Source organism: Primulina tabacum, chromosome 1 (genome assembly GCF_025594145.1).
Source record: "Primulina tabacum isolate GXHZ01 chromosome 1, ASM2559414v2, whole genome shotgun sequence".
NCBI lineage: Eukaryota > Viridiplantae > Streptophyta > Magnoliopsida > Lamiales > Gesneriaceae > Primulina > Primulina tabacum.
In genome coordinates this window covers 4,398,124-4,425,678 of record NC_134550.1, presented here as the reverse complement: position 1 = coordinate 4,425,678, position 27,555 = coordinate 4,398,124, and the positions used below count along the sequence as shown (strand labels likewise).

The 27,555-nt window shown below is 36.6% G+C and overlaps 4 protein-coding genes across 4 annotated transcripts; 2 read left to right on the top strand and 2 right to left on the bottom strand.

Moving 5' to 3' along the window:
* The first annotated feature begins 1,271 nt into the window (after positions 1–1,271).
* Positions 1,272–3,115, top strand: LOC142529459 (linamarin synthase 2-like). The gene is made up of 2 exons (XM_075635026.1): positions 1,272–1,881; positions 2,037–3,115. Exons 1-2 carry the CDS (start codon positions 1,299–1,301, stop codon positions 2,975–2,977), a joined length of 1,524 nt encoding a protein of 507 aa, XP_075491141.1. The 5' UTR covers positions 1,272–1,298; the 3' UTR covers positions 2,978–3,115.
* A 140-nt stretch (positions 3,116–3,255) lies between these two features.
* LOC142529535 (WAT1-related protein At3g02690, chloroplastic) lies at positions 3,256–8,273 on the bottom strand. Its single transcript, XM_075635119.1, has 7 exons — positions 7,548–8,273; positions 7,412–7,459; positions 5,578–5,700; positions 4,909–5,058; positions 4,157–4,325; positions 4,019–4,079; positions 3,256–3,854 (listed from the first exon to the last, which is right to left on the bottom strand). Exons 1-7 carry the CDS (start codon positions 8,154–8,156, stop codon positions 3,746–3,748), a joined length of 1,269 nt encoding a protein of 422 aa, XP_075491234.1. The 5' UTR covers positions 8,157–8,273; the 3' UTR covers positions 3,256–3,745.
* A 430-nt stretch (positions 8,274–8,703) lies between these two features.
* Positions 8,704–16,836, top strand: LOC142529385 (NADH dehydrogenase [ubiquinone] iron-sulfur protein 1, mitochondrial). Its single transcript, XM_075634942.1, has 5 exons — positions 8,704–9,238; positions 10,280–10,526; positions 11,315–11,609; positions 12,377–12,751; positions 15,655–16,836. Exons 1-5 carry the CDS (start codon positions 8,839–8,841, stop codon positions 16,552–16,554), a joined length of 2,217 nt encoding a protein of 738 aa, XP_075491057.1. The 5' UTR covers positions 8,704–8,838; the 3' UTR covers positions 16,555–16,836.
* Positions 16,837–18,210: 1,374 nt separating this feature from the next.
* On the bottom strand, positions 18,211–22,145 carry LOC142529312 (glutamine synthetase cytosolic isozyme 2-like). The gene is made up of 12 exons (XM_075634854.1): positions 21,925–22,145; positions 20,487–20,526; positions 20,293–20,396; positions 20,159–20,207; positions 19,961–20,067; positions 19,792–19,879; positions 19,560–19,688; positions 19,378–19,452; positions 19,248–19,301; positions 19,009–19,046; positions 18,756–18,915; positions 18,211–18,563 (listed from the first exon to the last, which is right to left on the bottom strand). Exons 1-12 carry the CDS (start codon positions 21,996–21,998, stop codon positions 18,411–18,413), a joined length of 1,071 nt encoding a protein of 356 aa, XP_075490969.1. The 5' UTR covers positions 21,999–22,145; the 3' UTR covers positions 18,211–18,410.
* Between the last annotated feature and the right edge of the window lie 5,410 nt (positions 22,146–27,555).

Sequence of the window (27,555 nt, the reverse complement as noted above, 5' to 3'; positions counted from 1 at the left end):
AATGATGTTCAAAATCATCTTATTTTCAATGGTTAATTGATCAATCTCTAATTTTTAATGATGTAATGTTAACAGTAATTATATCCTACCACATATGGTCATAACAAAACTTTCAAACATCCTTTCAGATTTAAGGATCATATCGAAGCAAATTGAAATGACGAAATCATATATCGAATTGAAAGAATATATTACGTTGATCAAAATTTTTTAACATACACGTATACTTTAAAAGCATAACCCCACTTACAAATTCTTTAGAAAAGATTGTTGCTTGAAACTGGAAGTAAATTCTGATGCGTTTCGCCAATCACCTAACTCTATCTTGCTCGAAAATATTTGTATGATGTGCTTGCAACTTTAGAAAATTTGTGGTGTGATTTTCGAATAACTTAGAGCTCACCCCTCTTAATTTTAGCACAAAATCATACTATTATCGACTATCAATTCATTCCATAATTAACGAAAATATCTCTAACATTATCAGATCTAACATTATCATGTGTAAAGTATTCTATGAATAATAAAATATATCAAAAAATATATAAATCCAATAATAGAGATTGTGGCAGATTATTTAAATTAAAAGCACTCCATATGTCCAAATCGATCCCCCCCGCCTGCAACCTTTACTTTATTGCTGAATTTAAATAGAAGGCAGAGATTTGGACATGTGAGAGTGAATTATTTCGGCCTTTTGAAAACCATAAAATAATAAATTTTGTCGTAGTCTTCTCACTTCGACGTGGATTTTCGGGATTCTTGATTATTCAAATTAGTCCATATAACATTTATTTTTGTTAATTTTATCTCATATATGTGTTTTTAAGTAATAATCTTTCCTCAATCGGTCACGATTATAACAAGTGTTTAAAAGCAGTCTACGATAGGTGGACGAACATCCGTTGTCTACCGCCTAGATGATATTTTTTTTAACGTAAATATATAACTTTTTTTGTCTATCTACGTATTTCTCTAATAATTTAACTAAATTAGATTTAAATTTAAAATCAATTATATATTCTTTCTCTTTATACGATCACGTAAATTGATTGAAAAATATGTCAAATAAATTTTTTTAAATATATATATACAGTGAACGACCGTCTGGTGCCTTTTAGAACACTGGTTATAATTATTATAACGTATAAATTAAGTTCAGGTTAAATTATATTGTAATGTTAAATCGAATTTTATTGATAAAAAAAAGTCACCGGGTATACCGAGACGAATGCATGCATATATAGGAGGCCAGGTTTTGGTCAAGCAATACAAACAAGAAACCTTATCACATATATATGTGCATTCAGAAACCTCTCTTTTCAGACATTTTCTTTCTTGATATTTCAGAAACCACAAAATCCATCGAAATGGGTTCCATAGCAACCAAAAAGCCTCACTTGGTCGTTGTTCCATATCCTGCACAAGGCCATGTAACTCCGATGATGAGATTTGCCAAGCTTCTCCATTCCAGAGGTTTTTACATCACCTTTGTGAACACGGAATTCAATCATCGACGTTTGATCAAGTCGAAGGGACCGGATTCGGTAAAGGGTTTACCTGACTTCAAGTTCGAAACGATTCCGGATGGACTACCACCATCCGACGAATTAGATGCAACACAAGATGTACCTATGTTGTGTTACTCGACAAGAAAAACATGCTTGGAGCCGTTCAAAAAGCTCCTGTCTAGGCTTAACTCAATCCCGAACGAGCCTCCTGTCTCGTGCGTGGTATCGGATGGAGTCATGTCGTTTGGCATCCGAGCAGCACAAGAAATGGGCATTCCTGATGTCCAGCTATGGACTGCTTCTGTGTGTGCATTCATCGGATATTTGCATTATCGCGAACTCATCAAACGAGGAATTGTCCCTTTTAAAAGTAAGTGATTTTCGTAGTATCCATTCATGAGCATTTCTTGAGTCATGTGTATCTTTTCTTGATTTTAAAGCTCACTGAATATTAATATGACTAGAACTTCATCATATTCATATTTACCAGAAGAAAGACTTGTATAACTTTTAGCTTCTCTGCAGATGAAACTTTTCTCACAGACGGCACACTCGATACCCCACTTGATTGGATCACGGGTATGATCGATGTGCGCCTGAAGGACATCCCGAGTTTCATTCGGACAACTGATCCCAACGACATCATGGTCGATTTCTTAGGAGAAGAAGCGCAGAGTAACCTAAAAGCGTCTGCTATAATCTTCAACACCTTTGATGAACTCGAAAGAGAGGCCTTAGACGCGGTTGTATCGAAGTTCAACTTCCGAAACATCTACACAATAGGCCCCCTGCCCCTTCTAGACCAAAAACTCCCCGAAAGTGAAGTTAAGTCACTAAGCTCAAGCCTATGGAAGCCCGACTCGAAAGTTTTCGAGTGGCTGGACAAGCAAGAGCCAGAATCAGTCATATACGTCAACTATGGCAGCATCACGACGATGACCAGCGAACATTTTCAGGAGTTCGCGTGGGGGCTGGCAAATAGCAAACAGCCATTTTTATGGATCGTTAGGTCTGATGTGGTGAAAGGAGAAAAATCAGGTGCTTTAGCTGATGATTTTCTTGGAGAAATAAAGGATCGAGGTATGTTGGTGACTTGGTGTGAGCAAGATCGGGTACTGGCTCATGGATCCGTCGGAGCGTTCTTGACTCACTGCGGATGGAATTCAACTCTTGAAAGCATATGCGGAGGTGTGCCAGTTATTTGCTGGCCGTTTTTCGCGGACCAGCAGACGAATTGCCATTATTCGTGCACGAAATGGGGGATTGGAATGGAGATCAGTTGGGACGTGAAGCGGGGCGAAGTGGAGGGCTTGGCGAGGGAGATGATGGAAGGAGAGCAAGGGAAGAAGATGAGGAAGAATGCCAAAGAATGGAAGAAAATGGCAGAAGAAGCTACTAATGTTGGAGGCTCTTCTTATATTAACTTTGATAAGCTTGTCGAAGAGGTTTTTCATCATAGAGATTGAAACTTACCAGACAAAATATCAATCTTTTGGTCTTTCACTGTGTTTTTAAGATTATAATAATAATAATATTTTTATATGGAGATGCACTCACATGTATCAATTGTTAAACAGTAAAATTAATGCAATATTTATCTACTTTATTAAATGGTATGAGATGCTACTATGAGTTCTTTAGATGTGATCAGAAAAGTTTCAAGAGATCATCAATCGGGCGGTGCTAAACATTTAGCCGGTGTCAACACAAACAAGAGACAAACCAAAATTCGAATTTTACGTCTAATTTTTCTGAGATATATATATCGTTTCCGAAAAAGAAAATCAAGTTACTCGAATAAATTACATCCCAAGTGATATAGTCAGATCACATCCGAAAGATTTGTGTTTTGGTTGCCGACCAAGACATTCTAATCATCTCGAGCTCAGTTTAGCTTTTCCATTGCGATGACTGGGTAAGTTTTTCAAGTTCATCCTCTGTATACATCAAATCTAAACTACACAATCATGATTACCCGTTTCTTCAAACACGAATATCTAACCATGTTGGTTGTGGTCCAGTTTATATAGAGTTTGATATGACTTTACCATGCACGAGCTAGCACCAGCCACTAAATTCTCTCCTGAACTCCTTTACGGTGAAACACAGGTGTTGCCTGATTATATGTACCTTATAGTGATGTTGAATCGATTGCCCCCAAACTGCATTGAACTTTTGCTATTCGGGCATAGGTAAAATCACTGAACTTGATGGAAGCATCCAAGAATAGCCTGTCATTCTGCTTCACTGACAGTCTTGAAGTTAACCATATATATAGCTACCACTGTTATGAAAGCTCCAACTAGTTGCACTGGACTGAACGTCTCATCGAGATAAAGGAAACTGCAATGGGGAGGGGGTTTCATGTGTTACCAAATGGTCCAGCTAAAGAAATAGTTAGCACATAATACACGTATAGGCACAGAACAGCAAAAACTATTACGCATAAACGACTTTTTCGCAATTTTTTCTAGTTTAAATTGTTTATATCTGGTGACATCTCTTACCCAAAAACTGATGCAAACATCGGAGTCAAAAAGGTGAGCGAGCTCAGCTTTGTCAAACTACCTAAAGTTCATAATTAGCAACCTGTCAATTCCCGCCGTTTTGTACTCTGTGTACACGGTATGAAGTATGATGCTTACCTCTTGTAGCATTGTAGAAGTACACACCATAGCTAATGGCACTTCCGAAAATGGATGTATAGAACAGTGCCAAAAGATCACCGTTTGTAAGCTTGTCATAACTCCCAAAAACAGGATCATGATTAATTATGGAGATCACAAGAAGAGGGAGACCACCAATTACCATGTGCTGCAATGAGTTTTACTCAAGTATATCACAGACTATTCTTTGACATCAATGAATGGCACAGACAGCGAAAAAGATTAATATATCAAGGTTCAACAAAATACTATCCCATAAATCAAAAGAGTCTTAACATATCATTTTAAGAGGTTTAAGATCAGAAGATCAGTTTTAGGACCCTAAAATCACCGCCTTAAAGAATATTGAACCAAGTCTAATGCAACATCCCCTTCGAAAGAGAATAATTGCCAACGATGGATGATATTCTCACAAGTGGTAAGAAGATGCTAGCATTAAGAGTTCATTTTCAGTAGAACTCGAGTTAAGTGCTCCTTCCTTTTCACCTACTCCATTCTCCTCTTTTTAATCACTTTCCTTCTCTGTTATGCATAAACCACTAGTTTGCAATAAGCTTATAATGTAAATTTGCTTCAGGTGTCATGAGTGCACCAAACTTGCAGTAAGATGATAAAGGCTGATTGAGCACGTGAAAAAATAACTCGAGAACCAATACGCGTATATCTCTCCCTCTTCCTATTACTTTACCGAAAACTGTTTAGTGTTTTCAGACTCGTTCAAACTCTCTTACCCATCCAGTAGCCATAATAGGATCGGAGTACTTGGAGACCCAGCGAACCATGACAGTACCAATTGCCATACTTTGAGCAGCAAGAAGCATCCACCATTCCCCACTCCCCCACAAAGAAAAGTTATTATTGTCCAAAGAAATAGCAGGCACCTGTACAGTCGACAGAATCGGTAGATCAAAACACCAGCAATTCTAATAATGCAAGTAGCTTGATATTTCAGAGGAGCTTCCTGCCAGGTCGGAAATATTAAGGTTGCCAAGTGAATTACAAGATCCAAAGGTTTATTTTCAGCAGACATTCAGGTAAATGTCGAGAGGCAAATTACATTATCTAAATAACACATAAATTGGACATGCAAAATGCCTGTGTTCATTTAAAATAAATCAAGAAATGACTAGAACAGTATTAAGCGGCTTTACAGCAACAAAATTCGGGTACTGAAAAGCCTATTAGATTTTACTGACAAAAAATAGTAAATAATGGAGATTGGAGAACATCTAATACATGCCATAGATATTCATTCACCAAAGTTTCATGTCAATATGACAAGATATTAGTGTCCACCAATAGACTCCAGGTTCAGTTGCACCAAACTAAACTAACCGAGTCAAGAATGGGAAAATCCAAAAATTACAAAAATCCAGAACTTAAGCTATCAACTTTAATACCTCAAGAAGTAAAAGCCCAATGACACCAAGCACAAGTCCAACAGCTCCAACAGGCTCCATTGACTCACCAAAAAATAAGGATGCAAGGATAGCTACAGTTAGAGGTTGAGAATCAATTATCACCTGCAGCATAATGTTGAAAATATGGATCAAATTTCGGTTCACGTGTCTCAATTTCTGTTTTGTAACCAACGGAACAAAGTTTCCAAGCACTATACACAAACAAAATATGAAGTATAGTGAAGTAATTGCACAAGCAAAATAGTAAAACTTGAAATTTATTGGCTCTATTTACAATATTTAAGATAACACCAAATCATTGAATAGGAACTCAAATAGGGAAATATGCCTGCATAGATGCTCGTGAGCCCACAAACAGTATGGAATATGACCATGATCTTAACCATGAGAACCATGAAATCATCACAGGGTTCATATTTTTTATCCTAATGCATTGCCTACTTATTTTCCTTCTATCCAACAAGCGAAGAAAAAGACTTCATTTGGACAAGTATTTTAAAAATGTTTATAGCGTTCTATAAGTGGAAAAAACTTAAACATGCTTGAATAAGATTTTAGTAAAACGTTTTTAATTTTTTTTTTTTAAAGTGTTATCCAGTTATAGTTTTTAAAGAACAACTAAGATTTTTTTTTTGATTTTTTTTTATGTTTTTAAATGCAAGTTAAACGATAATTAAAAAGTTTTTATAGAATAGTTGTCCACACCTTCTTAATTATTATTAACTATATACATGTTTCTTAAAATAATTGCCCAAACATGGATAAGATTAGGGAGAAAAGTCTATCATGATTTGGTTATGTGAAGAGGAGACCGAACACGACCTCAATCCGACATATCTTAGATTGACATGTAACATGTTAATGGAAAGAGTACAAGGAAAGCTAGAACATCGAAAACTTAGATAAATGTGGTTAAGTAGGATTTCATAGACATTGATTTAAAAGATGACACGTGAGAAAATCGCTTAGTTTGAAGAACTAATATCCATGTAGCCGACCCGCAACTAGTGAGAATGTGCTATGATGATAATGATGATGATGAATTGTCCAACACATTTTCATCTCTAAAAAAAGATTTTATAAAATAGTAGTCCAAATACATATTTATTCTCAAAACAACTTTTAAAACATTTTATAAATTTTTTGTAAAAATACACTTTTATAGAAACGTTTTATCAATACTTGTCTAAATGGAGCAAAAAATACGTAAAGTTGTAATACACTCTGAATAAAAACCAGAAACCAGACCCTTATTTGTTCTTCTACTCTACCATCATCCTTCGTGATCACAGCCAATTGATGTTATGCATGGTTTAATCCTTTCCTTCATTTCTTCTACTTGAGACCTTAATATTACCTGGACAAAAGTTTTCAAAACTCAGGACTTAAAGAATCATCTCAAGGGTATCGAAATGCTCTGCTTCACACGCTCACCTTATACAAACTAGTTTAAATTGTCTCTGAATACACTAAAACCTGAATCGTATAATTCCAATCACAACCCCCTTTTGTCCTTCCCCTGAATCTAAATCTGCAATTGCTGTTCACTGGTTCTTTCTTTTCATAACTAAATAATTGGTGACCCAGAGATCCACCTCTGATGACAATAGATAACTTGAGACAGTAAAGTACAACTGAATGTAGAACGAAATCAACCAAGAATTCGGGGGATGATAAGAATATAGAAATATATCTATTCATACAAACTAAACTATCCTCATTTCATTTTCAAGGGTCCACATTGAATTCAAGAAATGATTACTGTGAGTATGATGATGGTTTTACATAATTAGGACGAGTTTAGCAAACTCACACTACCCAAACCAGCTGTTGTCTTCTCCAATCCTTCAGCAAGAAAACCCTGCTCACAATCAGTGAAAGTAGAAAGAAAAAAAAGACCCATTACACACTTTCAAGGATACAAAAAGATTCAAATGGCAAAGGAGGACCTGAAAACAGGAAGCATCAACGAGAGCAAATGCTGAGATAGAGAGCCAAGCTCTGAACCCAGAAGGAAAACCCCGTCCACGAAAAGCCGCAAAGGCGATCAACAAGAAGCCGGATGGAATCAGCCGAAAAGCCGACACGAAGAAAGGCCCAGTCTTGGGCAGAACTTCTTTCATCGCCACCATGGCCGTGCCCCAGAAGAAGAAGGGTGATATCAGAAGCCCAAATTCCCATGCCGCCCGCACCACTTCGAATAAAGAAGACGTCGGCCCCACCAACTCCTCCTTCCCACCTCCCGGAAAATCGTCCGTAGGACTGATGACACACTCAACGTCCAATCCAGTGCCTATACATTCAACTTCAGAAGATTTGGATGGATTAATCTCAAGTTCTGATTCCGTCACCTTACTCCTGACTCTGAAACGTGGGCAAACGGGTTCGGTTAAAGGGTAGTTGAGTATCTGGGAAGAAGTGAAGTGCAATCTCCTGATAGTATTCCGAGTTGATGGGGCAGAAGTGAGGATAATAGGGAAAGCGATGGTGGGAACAGTACCGATTGCGCACGAAGTGGTGGTTGAAGAAGAAGTGCAGGAACACCACCTCCATTCCATCTTCGGAATTCTATTGTCTTGCACTGTACGAAGCAGGAAAAAGTTCCGAAATTGTACGAGTAGAGCACCACTGCTTCATACAAGATTGAGTATTTTATTTTCTATGGTCGTCGAGTGTTTTAGCTAGAAGATGTTCTAATTACTCTTATTATTATTTTTTCTTACTGGAGGAATGATTTGTTATAGTTATGGACGTTAATTTGGGTGGGTACGAGTCAAATTTACATATGATTGTATTAAAAAATTAAGTAGGTAATTTGTGAGACGGTTTCATGAATTTTTATCTGGGAGACGGATCAACCTACCGATATTCACAATAAAAAGTAATAATTTTTAGTATAAAAAATAATATTTTTTTATGGTTGATCCAAATAAGAGATCTGTATCACAAAAAATACGACTTGTGAGAGCGTCTTATACAAATTTTTATCATATATTTTGGGTATGAATTGTGGGAACTGAGGAGGGAATGAGTTATACATGTACACGATTATCTCTAAAAATGTTAATAAAATCTATATTAAAAATAATTATAGGCGACAAAATAAATTTGCGAAGGTACATTAGTGAGCCTCGTGGAATCCACATTACCACTCTAACCGCAGTCTTCCTCCACCGTTGGTTGCCAACGCCACCACCGCTGACACAAGGCCGCACCCAAAGCTTTTGTGAGAAGACAGCAATGGGGCTGGCTCAACTCGCTTCTCGAGCCCTCCTCCGATCGACCCGATTCACATCCAAACCCTATATCCTTCGCACCATCGTCTCCACACCAGACCGCCACAACTCCGAAGCTTCCGCAGCCGCCGCAGAACCAGATCTACCTCCTAGAACTCCTGTTGGGGGCGCCCGAGTCCACTTCTCCAATCCGGATGACGCAATTGAGGTGTTTGTCGATGGATACCCGGTCAAGATTCCAAAGGGAATGACGGTGCTGCAGGCCTGCGAGATCGCTGGGGTTGACATACCGAGGTTTTGCTACCACAGTCGGCTTTCAATCGCCGGAAATTGTCGTATGTGCCTTGTCGAGGTCGAGAAGTCGCCCAAGCCAGTGGCTTCGTGTGCCATGCCTGCTCTTCCCGGTACTGTGATTTGCTATCATATCAAAATTTCCTGGTTTCTTGAAATTCTTAGTAAAAAATTTACGAGTTGGGTTGTGGGAAATAGATTATTCGTGCTAAATGTGGTGTTGAGGCTTTCTATTTGTTTAAATGTTTGCTGTTGAACGTGAACCAAACTAGCTCGATAAATTTATTTACTTTAGAGTTTGATGCGATCAGCTTGAATTACGATTGAATTTATTGATTCTTAGTTTTGGATGCAAATATGTGGTAATTTGTTTGGTTTGTAGTCGTTGTAGCTTAACTATGGCATAATTTTGGGTGCTTAATGATTTTACTCCTTTCTACTTTTTATAAGAAGTTTTTCTTTCATAAAATACTTGGGTTAGCTTCATCTTCTTAATTTAAACTTCATTTAGTATTAAAATGTTAGTTACTGCTGCGTTGCTTATCCATTTAGGTTTGCTGAAGTCTGAACCTGCTCCAGGTTGAATTAGAAGTTTTTTATCTGTGTCAGGTTGCCCACCCCTGTTTTGCCTTTTTTTATTCAGTCTGTATAAGTTATTTCCCTTTGGATTTGTTTCGAGCTGGTATTAGTTTCAATAAGCTCCGCTATAACCAAATATCTTAGTGTATGTCAGTGAGTGATAGTTCACCAGTAACAACTGCACCATCCACAGTCGTCTAAAAAATCAACTCTCTCAAGGTATCAATTACAACCTTTAGTATTCTGGATGGGTTTAGGCTAGTTTATAATTGTATGCCGATTTTACCTACAGTGAGGTTGATAAATAATTTCATCTGTGCTGTGACCAAACTCGACATTGCCTGAATAATTAGTGGTTGTCCCCTGTTTGTTATATTTTTTCTTTGGTAACGTTTTTTGTCTGAACATTTAATTATCCCTCTGCAGTTCTGTAAAGCAAGCAAAACAGGTTTTGGTTTGGGCTTTTGTTGTTTATTTTTTATTCTTCCCTGTGAAGCACTGTTGAATTGATCTTGTGCACAAGGTTGCTTTCCAATCTTACTTTTTCTATGCCTTTATCCAAATTCTGTTGACAGGAATGAAGATTAAGACCGATACACCTATTGCGAAAAAGGCAAGAGAAGGGGTGATGGAGTTTCTGTTGATGAACCATCCACTAGACTGCCCAATTTGTGATCAGGGCGGAGAGTGTGATCTTCAGGATCAGTCTATGGCTTTTGGTTCTGATCGAGGTCGTTTTACAGAAACAAAGAGATCTGTAGTAGATAAGAACCTTGGCCCACTGGTTAAGACAGTCATGACTCGATGTATCCAATGCACAAGGTTCAAATCTCTATTTCTTGTGCTTTATTTTTTCATTTGTGATTTTATGTCTTCAGTTGGAGATACACATGCAATCACGGTTCTTTTCTTCTCTGTATATAAAATTATAACTCGTTGAACTAGGCCAAAGATTCAAATGTAGTTCTGAATACTATGCTTTTTCTAACTCTTCCAGTCATGTAATGGACCTAATGGTTCATTTAATATCTTTCGGAAACAAAGAACCCCCGATGAAAATCAAACTCTTGTTTGTTTAACTTGTCACCTATACCTTTAAACAGATATTTTAGAGTTACTTTTACAGTCTAAATAATTTTGAAGAATATATTTGGAAAGGATTTTAAATATTAATTTGACATGTATGCGAATAAGTTTGTTTACCAGTGGTATGAAAAATGTGAAACAACGTAATACCTGGTTGAGTTGGTGAGAATTTAATTTGGCAATAATCATGTTTGAATAGTTGATTTAAATGCAAATTGATAAAATAATTGCAAAATTCGGAGGAAAAAAAAGAAGCAATTCTCAAAGATTTGTGTCGAAATTTTTGTTGAGCTTTTGAGTGGTTAGTGGAGATTGGAGAAATTTTTACTCAGAAGTTTATTTTTTAAAGCTCATCAAGTTTAGGGTTATCTAAAAAATAGATTCGACTGAACAGAACATCAATGCTGGCTTTTTAAATATCCTCATCTTTTTTCTACTCTTTGCATATATGCTTTAGTTTCTTTATGAATATTTACGATCAGTATTGATGGCATGCAATCTTATGTCGTGTGGATGTGCTCTAGGTGTGTAAGGTTTGCAACAGAAGTAGCTGGTGTTCAAGATCTTGGAATGCTGGGTCGCGGTAGTGGAGAAGAGATTGGAACTTACGTTGAGAAGCTAATGACAAGTGAGCTGTCAGGGAACGTGATCGATATTTGTCCAGTAGGAGCCCTGACCTCAAAACCTTTTGCCTTTAAAGCTCGTAATTGGGAGTTGAGAGGAACAGAGAGCATTGATGTCTCAGACGCAGTTGGTTCAAATATTCGTATTGATAGCAGAGGTCCTGAGGTTATGCGCATTCTGCCACGATTGAATGAGGTATTTTGGGCTTTATGAGCCATATTATGGTTGCATCGTACCCCTTATCTATAAGAGATCTTTTGTTATGCATCACCTGTATATGGATGGGTTCTTGTCGGCTTTATGAACGCTCTTTCTTTGTTTTCTTTTAAGTAACAAAGCTGCTTAACCTTATAAGATGCATAGCATAGATTCTGGTTTCAATTGATTATCTTATCAAAACCTATAATTAATTACAACCAGCTTGGTTAAAAGCATCCTAATAATCATGCTTAGCTGTGTAATTGTATTTAATTGTTTTTTAAGCACTAATTCATTAGGTTTAATGACTTACTCTTTGCAATTACTTTATCTAATTATTAAATTTAAATAGCATATTGATTACATTGCATATTGTTCTTAATTTTATTGAGATGACAATTCTCACCGGATGCAAACTTACCTTTGTTTAATTTTAAGGCTCAGTTGTATCTGAATTGTATACAAAATTGTGCTTTTGGTGGATAGGGACAGCCTAGGTGGGACATATAGACATCTAAAAAGCTTGTGCTACACAACTTATTATATCTAACTTTGTCTCTACTGGTGTTAGTGTAATGGCTGATTTGATTTTCATTCTACGTGATTCTTGTACTTTTTGCCATAAGTCTTTATTTCGGTTTTGCGTTGCAGCGTTATGCCTTTCGAATCGTATGTTGACCATTTTTTGCAGTCTTAAACAGTTAAACTCACGGATTTGTTTTTCTGAAACTTGAGTTTGTTTGTTACTGGCTACGTGTTTGTAGGACATCAATGAGGAGTGGATCTCGGACAAGACACGCTTCTTTTATGATGGTTTGAAGAGGCAAAGGCTAAGTGACCCCATGGTTCGTGGAGCCGATGGACAGTTTAAGGTTGTGAGCTGGCATGATGCGCTTGCTGTGGTTGCAGAAGTAATTCACCAAGTTAAACCTGAGGAAATCGTTGGGGTTGCTGGTAAGCTGTCTGATGCCGAATCCATGATGGCACTAAAGGATTTCTTAAACAAGATGGGATCAAATAACATTTGGTGTGAAGGGAATGGCTCAAATCCAAATGCTGACCTGCGAGCTGGATATATTATGAACACTAGCATCAGTGGGTTGGAGAAAGCGGATGTTTTCCTTTTAGTCGGCACACAGGTAAATATTTTATTTATGGTTTAACACTATGGAGAACTTTACATTAAGATATCTTGTGTTTTATACAACTTTTTTTTATCATTTGTGTTTGATACAACTTGGTCAAGCATGGTCGTTGCACTTTTTTTTTAATTCATCCACATGGAAAAATTATCTGATTTTGGTGAACAATCATCTATAGGTATGGAAGTACCTAAGCGTTGGTCCACAAAGTCTCATCTATCTATTACTATTACTAAGTGTAAGCCTATTAGAACGAAAAATGGTGTCGTGGTCTGGTATTTTGTTTTCTTCTTCTTTTTTTTATAATGTTTTTTAATTTTACAATTTCAATTTGCAGTTTAGTCCCTCATTAGTTTTTAGAATTATGATATTATCCCTATTTGAATATAAATCAAATTGTTTATAAAAACTACACAAGCATGCAACGTGTTCGTCGGTGTATTTTTTTTAATTATGCAGGAGGACTTCTCCATTAATGATTTGCTGAAAGTTTCAAAAGTTTTGTGGTGAAAAATCCCCACAATTGCTTGGTTTTAATTTTTTCTTTATTAGTTGATTGAATTCCTTAAAGTTGGTATTTGAATTGATGGATTTGAATCTAAGAATTTCATTTATATAATAACAAATCTATCTCTTCGCTTGGATAAATCCATTTCACAATATATTTTAAATACACAACTAGTTATTTTTTGAATGATTGTGGATTTGAAATTCATTTCAATATGGATCGATTTGAAATCATTCTTTTAAATAATTTGTCAATCAAATCTTCCAATCATAACGCAACCTACGTTGCATTTGGATTGATTTGGATGAAGATATCCGATTTGAGGAATGAGTTTCAAATGACATCCATCATAGGTGTAAACTCTTGAAATTGCATAATTTAATATGGAGTGGATTTTTTAAATTTAATTGAATTTTGTCCATCCAAGGAAGTCAAGGAATCTGAAATTCAATGGATTTGACATCCATAATCTCAAATACATCAATCCAAGCACAAGCTTATGGTACACTTGGATTGAGGATTTGAAGCTATGAATCTGAAATCCATTTGTTTGTTCGGATGAATTTATATTTGGTGAATTTCATATCCTCGTCTTTGTTAATTTATGTAGATCTATTGGTAAATGTGATGGATTTGAAATGCATGAAGAAGTGCATCCTTAGGGTGCACTTGGATTGAAAGATTTGAAGTTGTGGATTTCATATCCATTTGATTGCTGGGAAGATTTTATGTTGAATGTATTTCAAATCCACCCATCTATCAAATTTTGTAGATGTAAAGGTGATTGTGATGTATTTAAAATACACTCAGTCGTTCTTCAAACCAGTCCAAAATCAAATAATTCCATCTAAGTGTGGCCTTAAATTTTGTCGATCCAAACAAGGAAATGAATTTAAAATCTATCATTTTAAATTCATCAATACAACCTAATTGAATTTGCAAAAAAATAAGAAAACCCTGTTAAGTAACCTTGAGTTTTTTATGGAGTAGTACCCAAAAATGATAAATTAGTTATTAATGCATTGGTCCTTTCTTTTTTGCCTATTCTATTTTTCAAGGACTGACTTGTTGATCACAATGTAACAAAAGTAAAAGTTGAAATTTTAGGACTGCGATTTATTAGCTTATATCAAATGTTAGAAATTGCTGAAAAGAGGTTTTAACTAATTGAGCTTTCTGTTTAAAGTTGATTGAACAGTTTGCACAATCAATTGTGTACTGATTCGACAAAATGTTTTTGTAATCAGTGTTTTTTTTAAAAAAAAATAGGGATTTGTTGACAATGTAACCAAAGTAAAAGTTGAATTTTTAGACTTCGATTTATTAGCTTATATCAAATGTTAGAAATTGCTGAAAGAGGTTTTAACTAACTGGGATTTTGTGTTTAGGGTTGAATTCGACAAAATGTTTTCTTTGATTCAGGTTTTGTTTAAAATAGGGATGTGATGATCTCTGTCTTCCATACTCTTAGATGCCACTCCTTTCCTTCGTCTTGTTACAAAATCAATTAATATTTCAGATATTGTGTTACATTTTGTAAACCTATAGTTTACACTGTTCATTGTGCTTGATTGCTTATGAAATATTACAAAATAAGTGATCTTAAGACCAAGAAGCCTTATTTTTCTCCATTGGTACTCTGCTTTGTTTCTTATTCCATGAAATTTTAATATGCTCTTCTTGTATCTTAAGATCTCATGCACGTATGTTCAAGTCTACTGTAGTCGTGTACCATAATCATGTGCACATTTTGGACTTCTGACCCGGACAACTTTTTTTCCATGTTACTGTTTTTGAGTCATGATTTATTTCAGTTTTAGTTTTAAAGTACATACAATCAGGGGGTAAAACAAAATCGACATGGTGCTCGGCTTTTTATGTGTCAGGTTTCAAGGAGGTGGTACGTGAAATAAAAACTCAACGGTGGTACATGAAATAAATAAACTAAAGTTAACATCCAATAGCAACATGGATGGTTTTAATTGTCATCTACTTGAAGAGCATCGTGAATTTTTTGTTTGTTTAGTACAACTTGGAGTAGTCGCCAAAGGCTTACTCTATATGATAAGAGAAAGAGAGGGGGTAGAGGGGGTGGGTTTGCGCATCGCGATACGTTCTATATTCATGAAAGTAGTGTATCTTTATCTAAAATGGTCAAGCGTTCTCAATTATCTCAGTTCGTTGCATCTTGTAATTTTCAGAATCGCTCCTGTTCTCTTTATTTTCGTTTTTATATAAATGTGGATCTTTTAGCATTTGCATGCATTTAGAAGAGTCAATTTTTATTTTGTGGATTTTTTTGCACTGTCGATTTTATGCGAGTCAATGAAATTTTTGACGAATTATTTGGGTATTTTATCAGTCTTCTATGCTAATGATTTTGAATTGTCAGCCAAGGGTCGAAGCCGCAATGGTCAATGCAAGGATACGGAAAACTGTTCGAGCAACCAATGCCAAGGTTGGTTATGTTGGCCCTCCAGCTGATCTCAACTATGATAACCAGCATCTTGGCACAGGGCCCGAGACACTTACTGAACTTGCTGAGGGACGCCATCCATTTTCTTCTATTCTATCAACCGCTAAGAATCCTGCCATCATAGTTGGAGCAGGTATCTTTGAGAGGAAGGATAAAGACGCAATTTTCTCTGTTATTGATACCATTGCAAAAAAAACAAATGCAGTTACTCCTGAATGGAACGGTCTTAATACGCTGCTGCTTAATGCCGCCCAAGCCGCCGCACTAGACCTTGGACTTGTACCCGAATCCGACAAAAGCATTGAATCTGCCAAGTTTCTCTACTTAATGGGTGCTGATGATACTAACTTGGAGAAACTCCCTACTGATGCCTTCGTGGTTTACCAAGGTCACCATGGCGACAAGAGTGTGTATCGGGCCAATTTAATTTTACCAGCATCGGCTTTTAGTGAGAAAGAAGGGACGTATGCTAACACAGAAGGGTGTGCTCAAACAACTGTACCTGCAGTCCCTACGGTTGGTGATTCCAGGGACGATTGGAGAATTATTCGAGCATTATCAGAGGTGGCAGGTGTTCGGTTACCTTATGATACACTCGGTGCTATTAGGACCCGAATAGGAACTGTGGCACCGAATCTCTTGCAAGTTGATGAGAGAGTGGCTGCAACGTATTCGACTTCTACCTTGAGACCTGAGGTGAAGGAGAAGGTGGATAAGGCCCCGTTTGAAACTTCTGTCGAGAATTTCTATATGACAGATTCGATTTCCAGGGCGTCGAAGATCATGGCGCAATGCAGTGCGCTGTTGAGGAAGTGATAAATTATTCCATGACGATTAATAAAGCGCCCCGTTACTTCCCTTTGGGTAAGGTTTTAGTGTTCATTCCGGACCAAGAACAGGGGAATGAAAATCTGTAACTCTTTTTTCTGTGGTGCCATTGTTATGTGTTCACTCATAAATGGCAAGAAGACGACTTTAGCCTATGTTGGTGTATACCTTTCTTTTGGTAAACTTGAAACCCAGAAAATACTTGGGCTTTTTTGAGTTCAAACAGCTGCAGCTGTCTTTTGTTTATAAAATATCAGTCGGTTCAAGACATTTTTTTCCCTTTGAAAAAAACTTGCTCTTCTTTTTTTCCTCCCACCCCTCAGAGTATAGTGGGTCATACCGTAATCTGGTAATGTTTGGCGAGAAAGGGTTGCCTTGCAAATGAAGATAAATGGTACTAAAGAAACATTGTCTTAGAATTTAGACGTATTTAAACATTGAAAACCTTAAAAAAGGTACGCAAGTGAAACAAATCAAGAGGTTGCACGTAACTCAGGTGGGAAGGTCAAATAAAAAAAAATGGTCCCGGTTTTAGTGTGACAAAACAAAGAACATCAGCCCCAACAATCTTCAGCTCTGTCATCCGATCTCATGTAGCATCAACATGACACAACACAAGCAGCTCGAGAAAAGCAAATAACCTTCGAACTCCGAAAGGAATTAAAGCCAATCCATCTCAAAAGCATTTAATGAAGAAGCTTACCATTTCTGGCTACGCTTGGCTACTTTGGATTGGACACAGAAGAAGAGAGACCTTATAAGGATCTCTCTTCGAACTTACGTAACAATATTTTCTCTCATTAAAACGACATTTTTTTGTAGCAGTACTATTGGTCAAATGACTCAAAAACTTCAATTGAACTTGACTGAATTTAGCTTGTATAAACGTAATTTTAAAAACAAAAAATGATATTTTTTTTTGTTTTTATTTGAGAGATTCTTTATATAATAGTATAGATATAAATATTTTTTTTCTTTGGAATAATATGTAATGTAGAAATCACCCCTGTATGTATGTGTATCTGTAATCTTAAAAAAAAAAAAAAACCAAAATATTATATTGTAATCTCAATTTTTCTATAAAAAATCTCAATTCTTATAAATATCATATAAATTTATTAAATTTAATAAATTTATTACTTATCCTTAAAAATTTATTTTCATAAATTTATATACCTTATCTTATATCTAGGTCTATAACTAACATATGTTATTAAAATTTTTATACGACATATATCCTGATCCTAACAAACGGAGATCTTAACAAACTAAAGAAGACCAAGTTTTGATGTCTCATCCTTGCCACTAGAGTAAGACATCTTTGGCACTAATATATGTTTCAATTTTAAAAATTTTTAAATTTATAAAAAATATTTAATTATCTGTTATCTTTATTTTAAAAAAATTTAGATGGCCATTTTACAAAAAAACGCACTAATGTTATGTTGTACTATTTACATTATATATTTTCAAATGTAATATATATCACACATTAATAGATAATTATGCCAATATATTTTTGCATAAATATCATCCTTCATCTTTTTAGTATAAAAATATTTCTTGAAAAACAAAACCAAACAAACCATACATTCTTTCAGCACAATGCCCAAAATCAGTCCAGAAAATATTTTTCCCACAATATTGCAAATAAATACACGTATTATAAATCAATACTCCAAAAACCTCGGACAAACAGAACCAAGATTCACCAAAGTTTTCCAAAGGTTAAGGATCTAAAATAAAACCATCCTATCCACTTTATTATTAATAATAATATCAGAAATATTTTATTAAACTGACTGAATCAAGAAACAAACAAGCACTATAATGCCCGTAGAAGCTCAAGGCTTTCCGAGAATGGTGGTCTCTGCAATCATAGAGGTGACAACATATGGATCCATGTTTGAAGCAGGCCTCCTGTCCTCAAAGTAACCCTTGCCTTCTCTCTCGGTGTCTCGGCCAACACGAACTGACGCACCTCGGTTAGCAACCCCCTACAAGCAGAAACATTCCAAACGAAATGTATTCAATAAGTTTAACGTTGTTCATGAAGAAGACTTCGATGTTTGAAACTAGCATTGTCAAGATTCAAGGGATTGAAAATAATGCATGAGCTGCTGGTTATTTAGACGATGAAATAAGGTTTTTTTTCCTATATAATAGAGAGTAAAGATCTAATTTTTTACCCATTTGAAGGTCTTGATGTCAGCGGTTTCGTGTTTTCCAGTTAGACGACGCTCATTGCCTTCACCGTAGGCAGCGATATGCTCTTTGTGCTTGAGTTCAAGCTTCCCGATAGCTTTCTTAATGACTTCGTAACCTCCTTCCTTCCTCATGGACTTCGTGCTAAAAGAATGTTAAATGAGAGAATGCGATTGGTGATATAGTCGAATATAATGCTCTCGCGAAATCGTCTAGGAATTCAAATGACTGCGGTACCTGTAGTTTGTGTGAGCACCAGCCCCATTCCAGTCACCCTTTTGTAAAAAACAGCAAATAATCAATAAGGGCGAGAAAAGACTCGATAAATCATAAAAAGATGGAAAATGATAGTGTGCATTATAGAACACCCGAAAATGTATTTTCCCCTATCACCAACTGTTTTGGGTGATGCATTTAATTTTTTTTACGCCAGGTTACCGAGAAAAGTTAAATAAAACGAAAGTATGAAGGTTTACCTGGATAGGCTTGGGATCGAATGAGACAACCACCCCAGCAATCTCGGCAATCCTCTGCCAACAGTAAATGAACATTTCAAAAATTCATTTCACTTTCTAATTTAGTACACGAGCACGCGACGAAAGTCACCTCTAGTATGTAACGAGACATCCACACTTCGTCACCAGACGAGATGCCAACAGACGGTCCTACTTGGTATTCCCACTAAAATTGATAGCATGATTTAGAATTTCAATTGTTAGGCCGAAAAAATATAACAGAAGACATTAATTATCTCATCATGAACAGAAGCTAGACGCAGCCAACTCTACCTGGCCAGGCATCACTTCACCATTGATGCCACTTATATTGATTCCAGCATAAAGGCAAGCCTTGTAATGTGCATCAACAATGTCACGTCCAAAAGCTTTGTCAGCTCCAATACCGCAATAATATGGACCCTACATTGATAATGCGTCAATACTTGATATATGTAAATATAAATCAATAAAGGAATCCCGAAAGAAAACACAAAGAAAATGTTGGATCTAGGATAATAATTACCTGAGGTCCAGGATAACCACCAGTCGGCCATCCAAGAGGCCATTTAACTTCCTTTTGCAAAAGGGTGTATTCTTGTTCAATACCGTACCTATCAAAAATAAAATTTTGAACAATCAACAAGCCAATAAATGAGTTGATATATTCTGCAACAGAATTGGAGATACGCTACCATGGCTCTTCGGCTTGAACTTCAGGGTTGCTGAAAATCTTGGCAGCGCTATGTCTCTTGTTTGTTGGAATTGGATCACCAGCCGGAGTGTAAGCATCACACATTACCTGTGAGAGACAAAAATATTTTAAATTTCGCAACAAATCTTGAAGCCAATAAGATTTGAAATATATAATAAGTATTAACGACTCAACTCACCAATATGTTATTACCCCTCCTGAATGGATCTTTGAAGATTGCTTGAGGACTGTTATATTGCATTATAACACGTAATGATTAATATTTACATCTTTCATAAAGAGAAAAGTAAACAACATAATCGAAATACTTACTATATGATTACTTCACTGTCTTCTCCGGGAGCTTGGCCAGTGCTGGATCCGTCATAGTTCCACTTGGGAAGCTTTGAAGCATCCTTTATGGTTCCAGAAATAGTCTGAGAAGAAAAAAAATAGGCCCAATTATATTGTAACTCAAATACATTCAGAGAACATGTACAAGAACTTTCAGCTAAGGAATTACTTACCCTGGCTTTACTCCTAAGGTCCATACCAGAGCCACCAATCCTGCCAAATATATATTTAACACAGGTTTGAGTAATCTATAATCAATGGATAAACAAGATTTCAGAAAAAAGGGTCCTTAAAGAGAAATCAATGTGGAGTATTATATATAACAAAACCACTGAATGGAGAGCACCATGAATTTAAATGAAATAGGACAAAAAACAAAATAAATAGTCACAAAACAGATTGGGATGATGCTAGATTCCCTCGTACATAAGCTACAGTTGAATTCCTTACAAAAATACGACAAAAATTGAGGGAATTATAGTAACACACATTTTCCTCCAGATTAACAAGAAAAACAGGTAGCTTGGTTGAAACTCATTCAGAATTGATCGCGCATAGTTAATAGATACAGAAGGTGCAGTAAGGCTTATAAATATTGACAGCCTAGGCGCAAGGCAAGGTGTGTGCTTTATTGAACTGAAGTGCCGTAAAGGATGATTATGATAAAATCTAAATATTTAAAGAAAATTTCATCAAACATAAACAAAATATATAACTCACAAACTATTAAACGCCAATGAAACAAATATTTGTTAGTCTGCAATAAAATATTAGTGACTGATATAATATATTTCATCTTTAACTATCCTCACAGGTACAGGGGAGACTTTAAAGTACGCCAGGACCAAGGCTTTTAAGATTAAGGGACTTTCCATACTACACGTGGAACATACACAACACTATATTCCCTAGGCTACACATGATTTCCCGTGATCCCACGATCCCACCATGGTTTCGGGATCCAATGGGGATGACCACCGGATGTGATATACCCAATGAAACATAAGTTAGACCCATGGATGAGCCTGCTAAGCATTCAAGATACAGTTAAGAAATTTAAGATCACTGAAAATCGTATATTTCCCATCTCAAGAATGGATAAGCATAAATAACAGAAACAAATACTAGTGGAAGTCAAAAAATAATATGTTAGATCCGCAGTCACCATCAGTTTATATATGTATATCTAAACAAACCATCGAATAGCCAGTTACCATCGTTTGATTGATGGATGAAATTTATTCAACATTTAATATATAGCAAAATCAGATATTGAAACAATATTAAATATATACGATAGGCAAATCACGGATCTCCTTTCATTGGTTAAAACCAAGAAAACATAACAAAAAAGCCACTGGCTTTCCATAAAAACTATCGAAAAACAGATCGTAAAGGAAACAACATGATACAGAAAATAACAGACTCATTTCACAATGATCCAAATCATGTGAACCTCGAAACACAGATAAACAAAAAAGACAACATAAAAACAGATCCAAATCCAGAACCCACAAGCATAGTCCAGCACAAATCTCGTTCCAACAAAAGCAGAGCAAGAAAAGTTACAGAAATGTCAAGAAAGACAGCATCCCGCTGGAAAAGACTCACCAGACATATTCGGCAATGATCTTATCAGTGGTTTCTGAGAGGTTGAGATTGATTAGATCTGAAAGCAACGCCATTTTCAGAGTCTTCCTCTACCTTTACTTTTCTCTCTCTCTTTCTCGGTGAATGAATAAATGATTGAACTGGTTTGCGGATTAAGTGTATTTCTTTTATAGTGGGAGATCTGAGGGTTGATGACATATGAGACACACGAACTCTGACATTATCAAAGCCAACCTTTTTATTAAAATCTAAATTTATTGTTTTTTTATGAAAAACTTAAATTAATCAATTTTTCAGTATCATATTGACATTTTTCAATATCAGATCATATTTTTGGTTGATGAAATGTTAGCATAAAAGTAATACCCAACACTATATTCGAATCCAATAATTTAGCTTATTTTTTGGTGTCAGAATGCACATGCACTCAAATGAAATAAGATTAAAAATCAACAAAACGATAAAATTATATGACTAATATATAATTTTGACAAATTAAATGATATGTCGAGTTAAGTCAGGTAGGATATCCATCGTACAAAATTAATCTGTGAGACGATCACATAAAAATTTTTGTATAAGGTTTACTGCAAATGCTCAAAAAATATTTACAAAAACTCTTATGAGACGCTCAGGAACTAATTTTGTGATAGAGGTCGTCAACACGATCCGATTAATGAAAAAACATTACTTTGATCAAATATATCAGTTAGCAGTAAGTAAGTTAGTAAGCAATTAGCAATTAGTTAGAAAGCGATATTAGTATTAGAGCTACTAATATACAAGAAAAATAGCTTTTGTATTCATTCGTTTATTTTCCAGATTACATTCAATATATCAAAGAACTCTCGGTTCGAGAGATTCAATAGCTTCACGTAATATGGTATCAGAGCTTCCGCATAAATCCTTCAATTTCTTTCATATCGTCCCAAATTCTTGAGCTAACGATTCGATGGCTCCCGGAAACACATCTGAAGTTCCTCGCACGCATGCTTCATCCGCCATTGATGATCCCCTGAGTCCCTACTTCCTGCATCACTCGGATAATCCAGGGCTCACACTGGTATCACAATCGCTTACCGGAGACAATTACCCGTCCTGGAGTAGAGCAATGAAGATTGCGCTTTCAGTCAAGAACAAGTTCGGTTTCGTTGATGGAACGATCGTCAAGCCTCCTGAGGTAGATTCAAATCTTCTCAATTTCTGGACTAGAAACAATAATATTGTAATATCTTGGATTCTGAATTCGGTATCTAAAGATATTTCGGCAAGTATTCTTTTCTCGGAGTCTGCTGCACACATTTGGGAAGATCTCAAAGAAAGATTTCAGCAAAGTAATGGACCAAGAATTTTTCAATTAAGGCGTGATTTAATCAATCTGCGTCAAGAACAACAATCCGTGAGTGTCTATTTCACGAAACTTAAAGCGATTTGGGAAGAATTGAATAACTTTCGTCCACTTTGTAGTTGTGGAAGATGCACTTGTGAAGGAGTTAGGAAAATGGATGCATACTCCCAGATGGATTACGTCATGACTTTTCTCATGGGTCTTAATGAATCTTTTGCTCAAATTCGCAGTCAAATTTTAATACTTGATCCCCTTCCTCCCATCAATCGTGTGTTCTCGCTGGTTGTTCAAGAAGAACGTCAGAGAGCAATTGGCTCACATCCTTCAGTCCATAATCATGCAGGGGACATGGCATTTGCTCTCAAAACTGATCGGCCACAACGACAGTCTCATGAACGAGGGCCCTCGAGGTTCGTTCGAGAAAGGCCATTCTGTACTAAGTGCAACATCAATGGACATACAATAGACACATGTTATAAAATCCATGGGTACCCACCAGGATTCAAGTTCAGAGGAAACACCATTAATCGGCCAAATGTGTTCAATGCAAATCAAGTGTCTGATTCACACAATTCCTCTGCTAGTACAGATGATGGTCCAAATCAGAATTTGTTTCAGAGTTTCAACACAAAGCAATTAAATCAGTTAAAGCTAATGTTTGACCAACATCTTTCTTCGGTTGATCAGAAGCACAGTCACCCCAATGAGCCAAGCAATGCTCCCACCACAGGTATATGTTTATCTACATATGCTCCTAATGATTTAGTCTCTTCATCATATTGGATTATTGATTCCGGAGCATCCCGACACATATGTTCCCATGCGTACTGGTTTAATTCACTCAAACCAGCTGGTGGTTCCATAATTACCCTACCCAATCACACAACCATTGAGGTTAAGTTTTGTGGTGATATTGAACTTGGTGAAGGTCTCATTCTTAAGGACGTTATGTTTGTACCAGATTTCAAGTTCAATCTTTTATCTGTCAGTGCACTCCTTGCTACTGCCAAATCAATGATCACCTTTTATCATGATTCATTCGTTATTCAGGAAGCATTAACGACGAAGACGATTGGCAAGGGTAGGAAACTAGAAGGGCTCTATGTGCTTGATACAAATTCAATCCATCAACATTGTTCTGTCAATCAAATATCAGCTGAAATGTGGCATAGCCGGCTTGGGCATCCTTCGGTTAATGTCATGAATACACTAAAAGATCAATTACTGTGTAATATGCAAAATTTAGATAGATGTAAATCTTGCTACATTTGTCCATTAGCAAAACAAAAGAGACTTGCGTTTATATCACACCATAATATAGCTGCTTCTTCCTTTGATCTTGTGCATTGTGATATTTGGGGTCCATATAATGTTCCAACCATACATAATCAAAGATATTTCTTAACCTTGGTGGATGACTGCACACGGTTTACATGGATATTTCTCCTTCAATACAAGTCAGATGCACTCAAGGTTGTCTCAAAGTTTTGCATTATGGTTGAAACTCAATTTCTCAAGAAAATTAAAGCATTTCGCACTGATAATGCAAAAGAGCTTGAGTTTACCGAATTATTTCTTGAAAGAGGCATCATACATCAGTTTTCGTGTGTACAAACACCTCAACAAAATTCCGTAGTCGAAAGGAAGCATCAACATCTATTAAATGTTGCTCGAGCTCTATTATTTCAGTCCCATGTGGGGGTTAATCTATGGGGCGAATGTATCATGACAGCAACTTACTTAATCAATCGGGTACCATCTCCCACAAATCAAAACAAGTCTCCCTATGAACTACTATATCAGAAGTCGTTTGACTACTCATCTTTAAGAAATTTTGGTTGTTTAGCTTTTGCTTCTACTCTGGCTGCTCATCGGGACAAGCTATCACCTCGTGCTCGGGCTTGTGTTTTCTTAGGATATCCTGCTGGTATTAAAGGGTACAAGTTACTTGATATCAAAAGTCATGAAATTTTTATTTCCCGGGATGTTATATTTCATGAAACCACATTCCCTTTTCTGTCCACTAACACAAATATCAACATTGATCCATTTGATGATGTGGTTCTGCCATTGTCTCATGATACATCAAATCTCGACACCTTGGTTCCTTCCATGGTCGAGGATCCACAATTACTTGAGTCCATCAATCATTCTTCGCCCATGGATCAAGCTACTACTCAACCAGTGTCAGTTCCTCTTCGAACTTCATCCAGAAACACACAGCCTCCATCATATCTTCGTGATTATCATTGCAATCTGATGCAGTCCAGCAACCTAATGCAGTCCAGCAGTTCTATCACCTCTGAAGCTGTATATCCCTTGAGCTCTTGCCTTTCTTATGAATCTTTGTCTCATTCTTATCGCAATCTTGTCCTCAATGTGTCTTCACAATTTGAGCCACAATTCTTTCATCAAGCTGTCGGTTTTCCTCAGTGGCGAGCAGCCATGCGTGATGAACTAGAAGCTATGGAGTCTAATCACACATGGTTAGTTGTCCCATTACCACATGGCAAACATTCCATCGGTTGTCGATGGGTTTTTAAGATTAAATACGCATCTAACGGGTTGATTAACAGACACAAGGCTCGCCTTGTAGCCAAAGGATATACACAACAGGAAGGTATTGACTTCTTTGAAACTTTTTCCCCTGTGGCAAAGCTAGCAACCGTCAAAGTGTTGTTAGCACTAGCTGCAAGTCAGAGTTGGAAAATTGCCCAATTGGATGTGAACAACGCATTTCTCAATGGTGATTTGTTGGAGGAAGTTTACATGGATTTGCCACTTGGCTACAATACACAAGTTTCACATACCGATTCATCCCAAAAACTTGTATGTAAGCTTCACAAATCAATTTACGGTCTTCGTCAAGCTTCTAGGCAGTGGTACTCTAAGTTTTCTACGGCGCTGCTTCAATCTGGATTCACACAATCTCAATCTGATCACACTCTGTTCACCAAAGGCACAGGCCACTCTTTTGTGGCACTTCTTGTATACGTAGATGACATCATAATTACAGGTCCATCCTCAAGTATCATTCACTCATTAAAGGTGCTTCTCCAAGAACATTTTAAACTCAAGGATTTGGGTTCAGTTAAAGTACTTTCTTGGTCTTGAAATCGCTCGGTCACAGCACGGCATTTGTCTATCACAACGACATTATGCCTTAAAGCTATTAGAGGACACAGGATTTTTGGCCAGTAAGCTAGTTTCCACACCAATGGAACCACGACTTCGGCTAAACAATACTGATGGTGAGCTACTAGAGGATATTTCACAATACCGTAGGCTCATTGGACGGCTTCTCTATCTCACACTATCACGGCCAGACATTACATTTGCGGTTCACAAGCTTAGTCAATATGTTGCTAAGCCTCGCACGACTCATTTACATGCTGTGCATCACATTTTGCGCTACCTAAAATCAGCCCCTGGTCAAGGCATTTTCTTCCCAACTTCATCTTCCACTCAGCTGAGAGCCTTCTCTGACGCTGATTGGGCCGCCTGTCCTGACACGAGGAAGTCAGTCACAGGATTTTGTATCTTTCTTGGTGATGCTTTAATCTCCTGGAAGGCAAAGAAGCAAGCCACCGTTTCCAGGTCTTCTACCGAAGCTGAATACAGAGCATTGGCTAGCACCACCAGTGAAATCTCGTGGCTTATTCAATTGCTTCGTGATTTTCACATTTCGCCACCGTCACCAGCAATCTTGTTCTGTGACAGTCAGTCGGCAATACACATTGCCACTAATCCAGTGTTTCACGAACGAACAAAGCATATAGAAATCGATTGTCACTTTATTCGAGGACGAATCCTAGATGGATCTATCAAGTTACTGCCAGTTAGATCGAATTCTCAACTCGCGGACATGTTCACAAAGCCATTGTCGTCTCCCACATTATCCACTTTACTCTCCAAGATGTCCATCACTAACATTTATGGCACATCTTGAGGGGGGTGTATCAAATATATCAGTTAGCAGTAAGTAAGTTAGTAAGCAATTAGCAATTAGTTAGAAAGCGGTTATTAGTATTAGAGCTATTAATATACAAGAAAATAGCTTTTGTATTCATTCGTTTATTTTCCAGATTACATTCAATATATCAAAGAACTCTCGGTTCGAGAGATTCAATAGCTTCACGTAATAACTTTTTATGTTAAAATTATTTCAATATTTTTGTTTGAGAATTTATTTTATTTTATTTCTGATAAAAACTTGGTATTAGGAAATGGGTATTTTGGGAAACTTTTGGCATATTTTAAAGATAATAGTTAATTTAAGGATG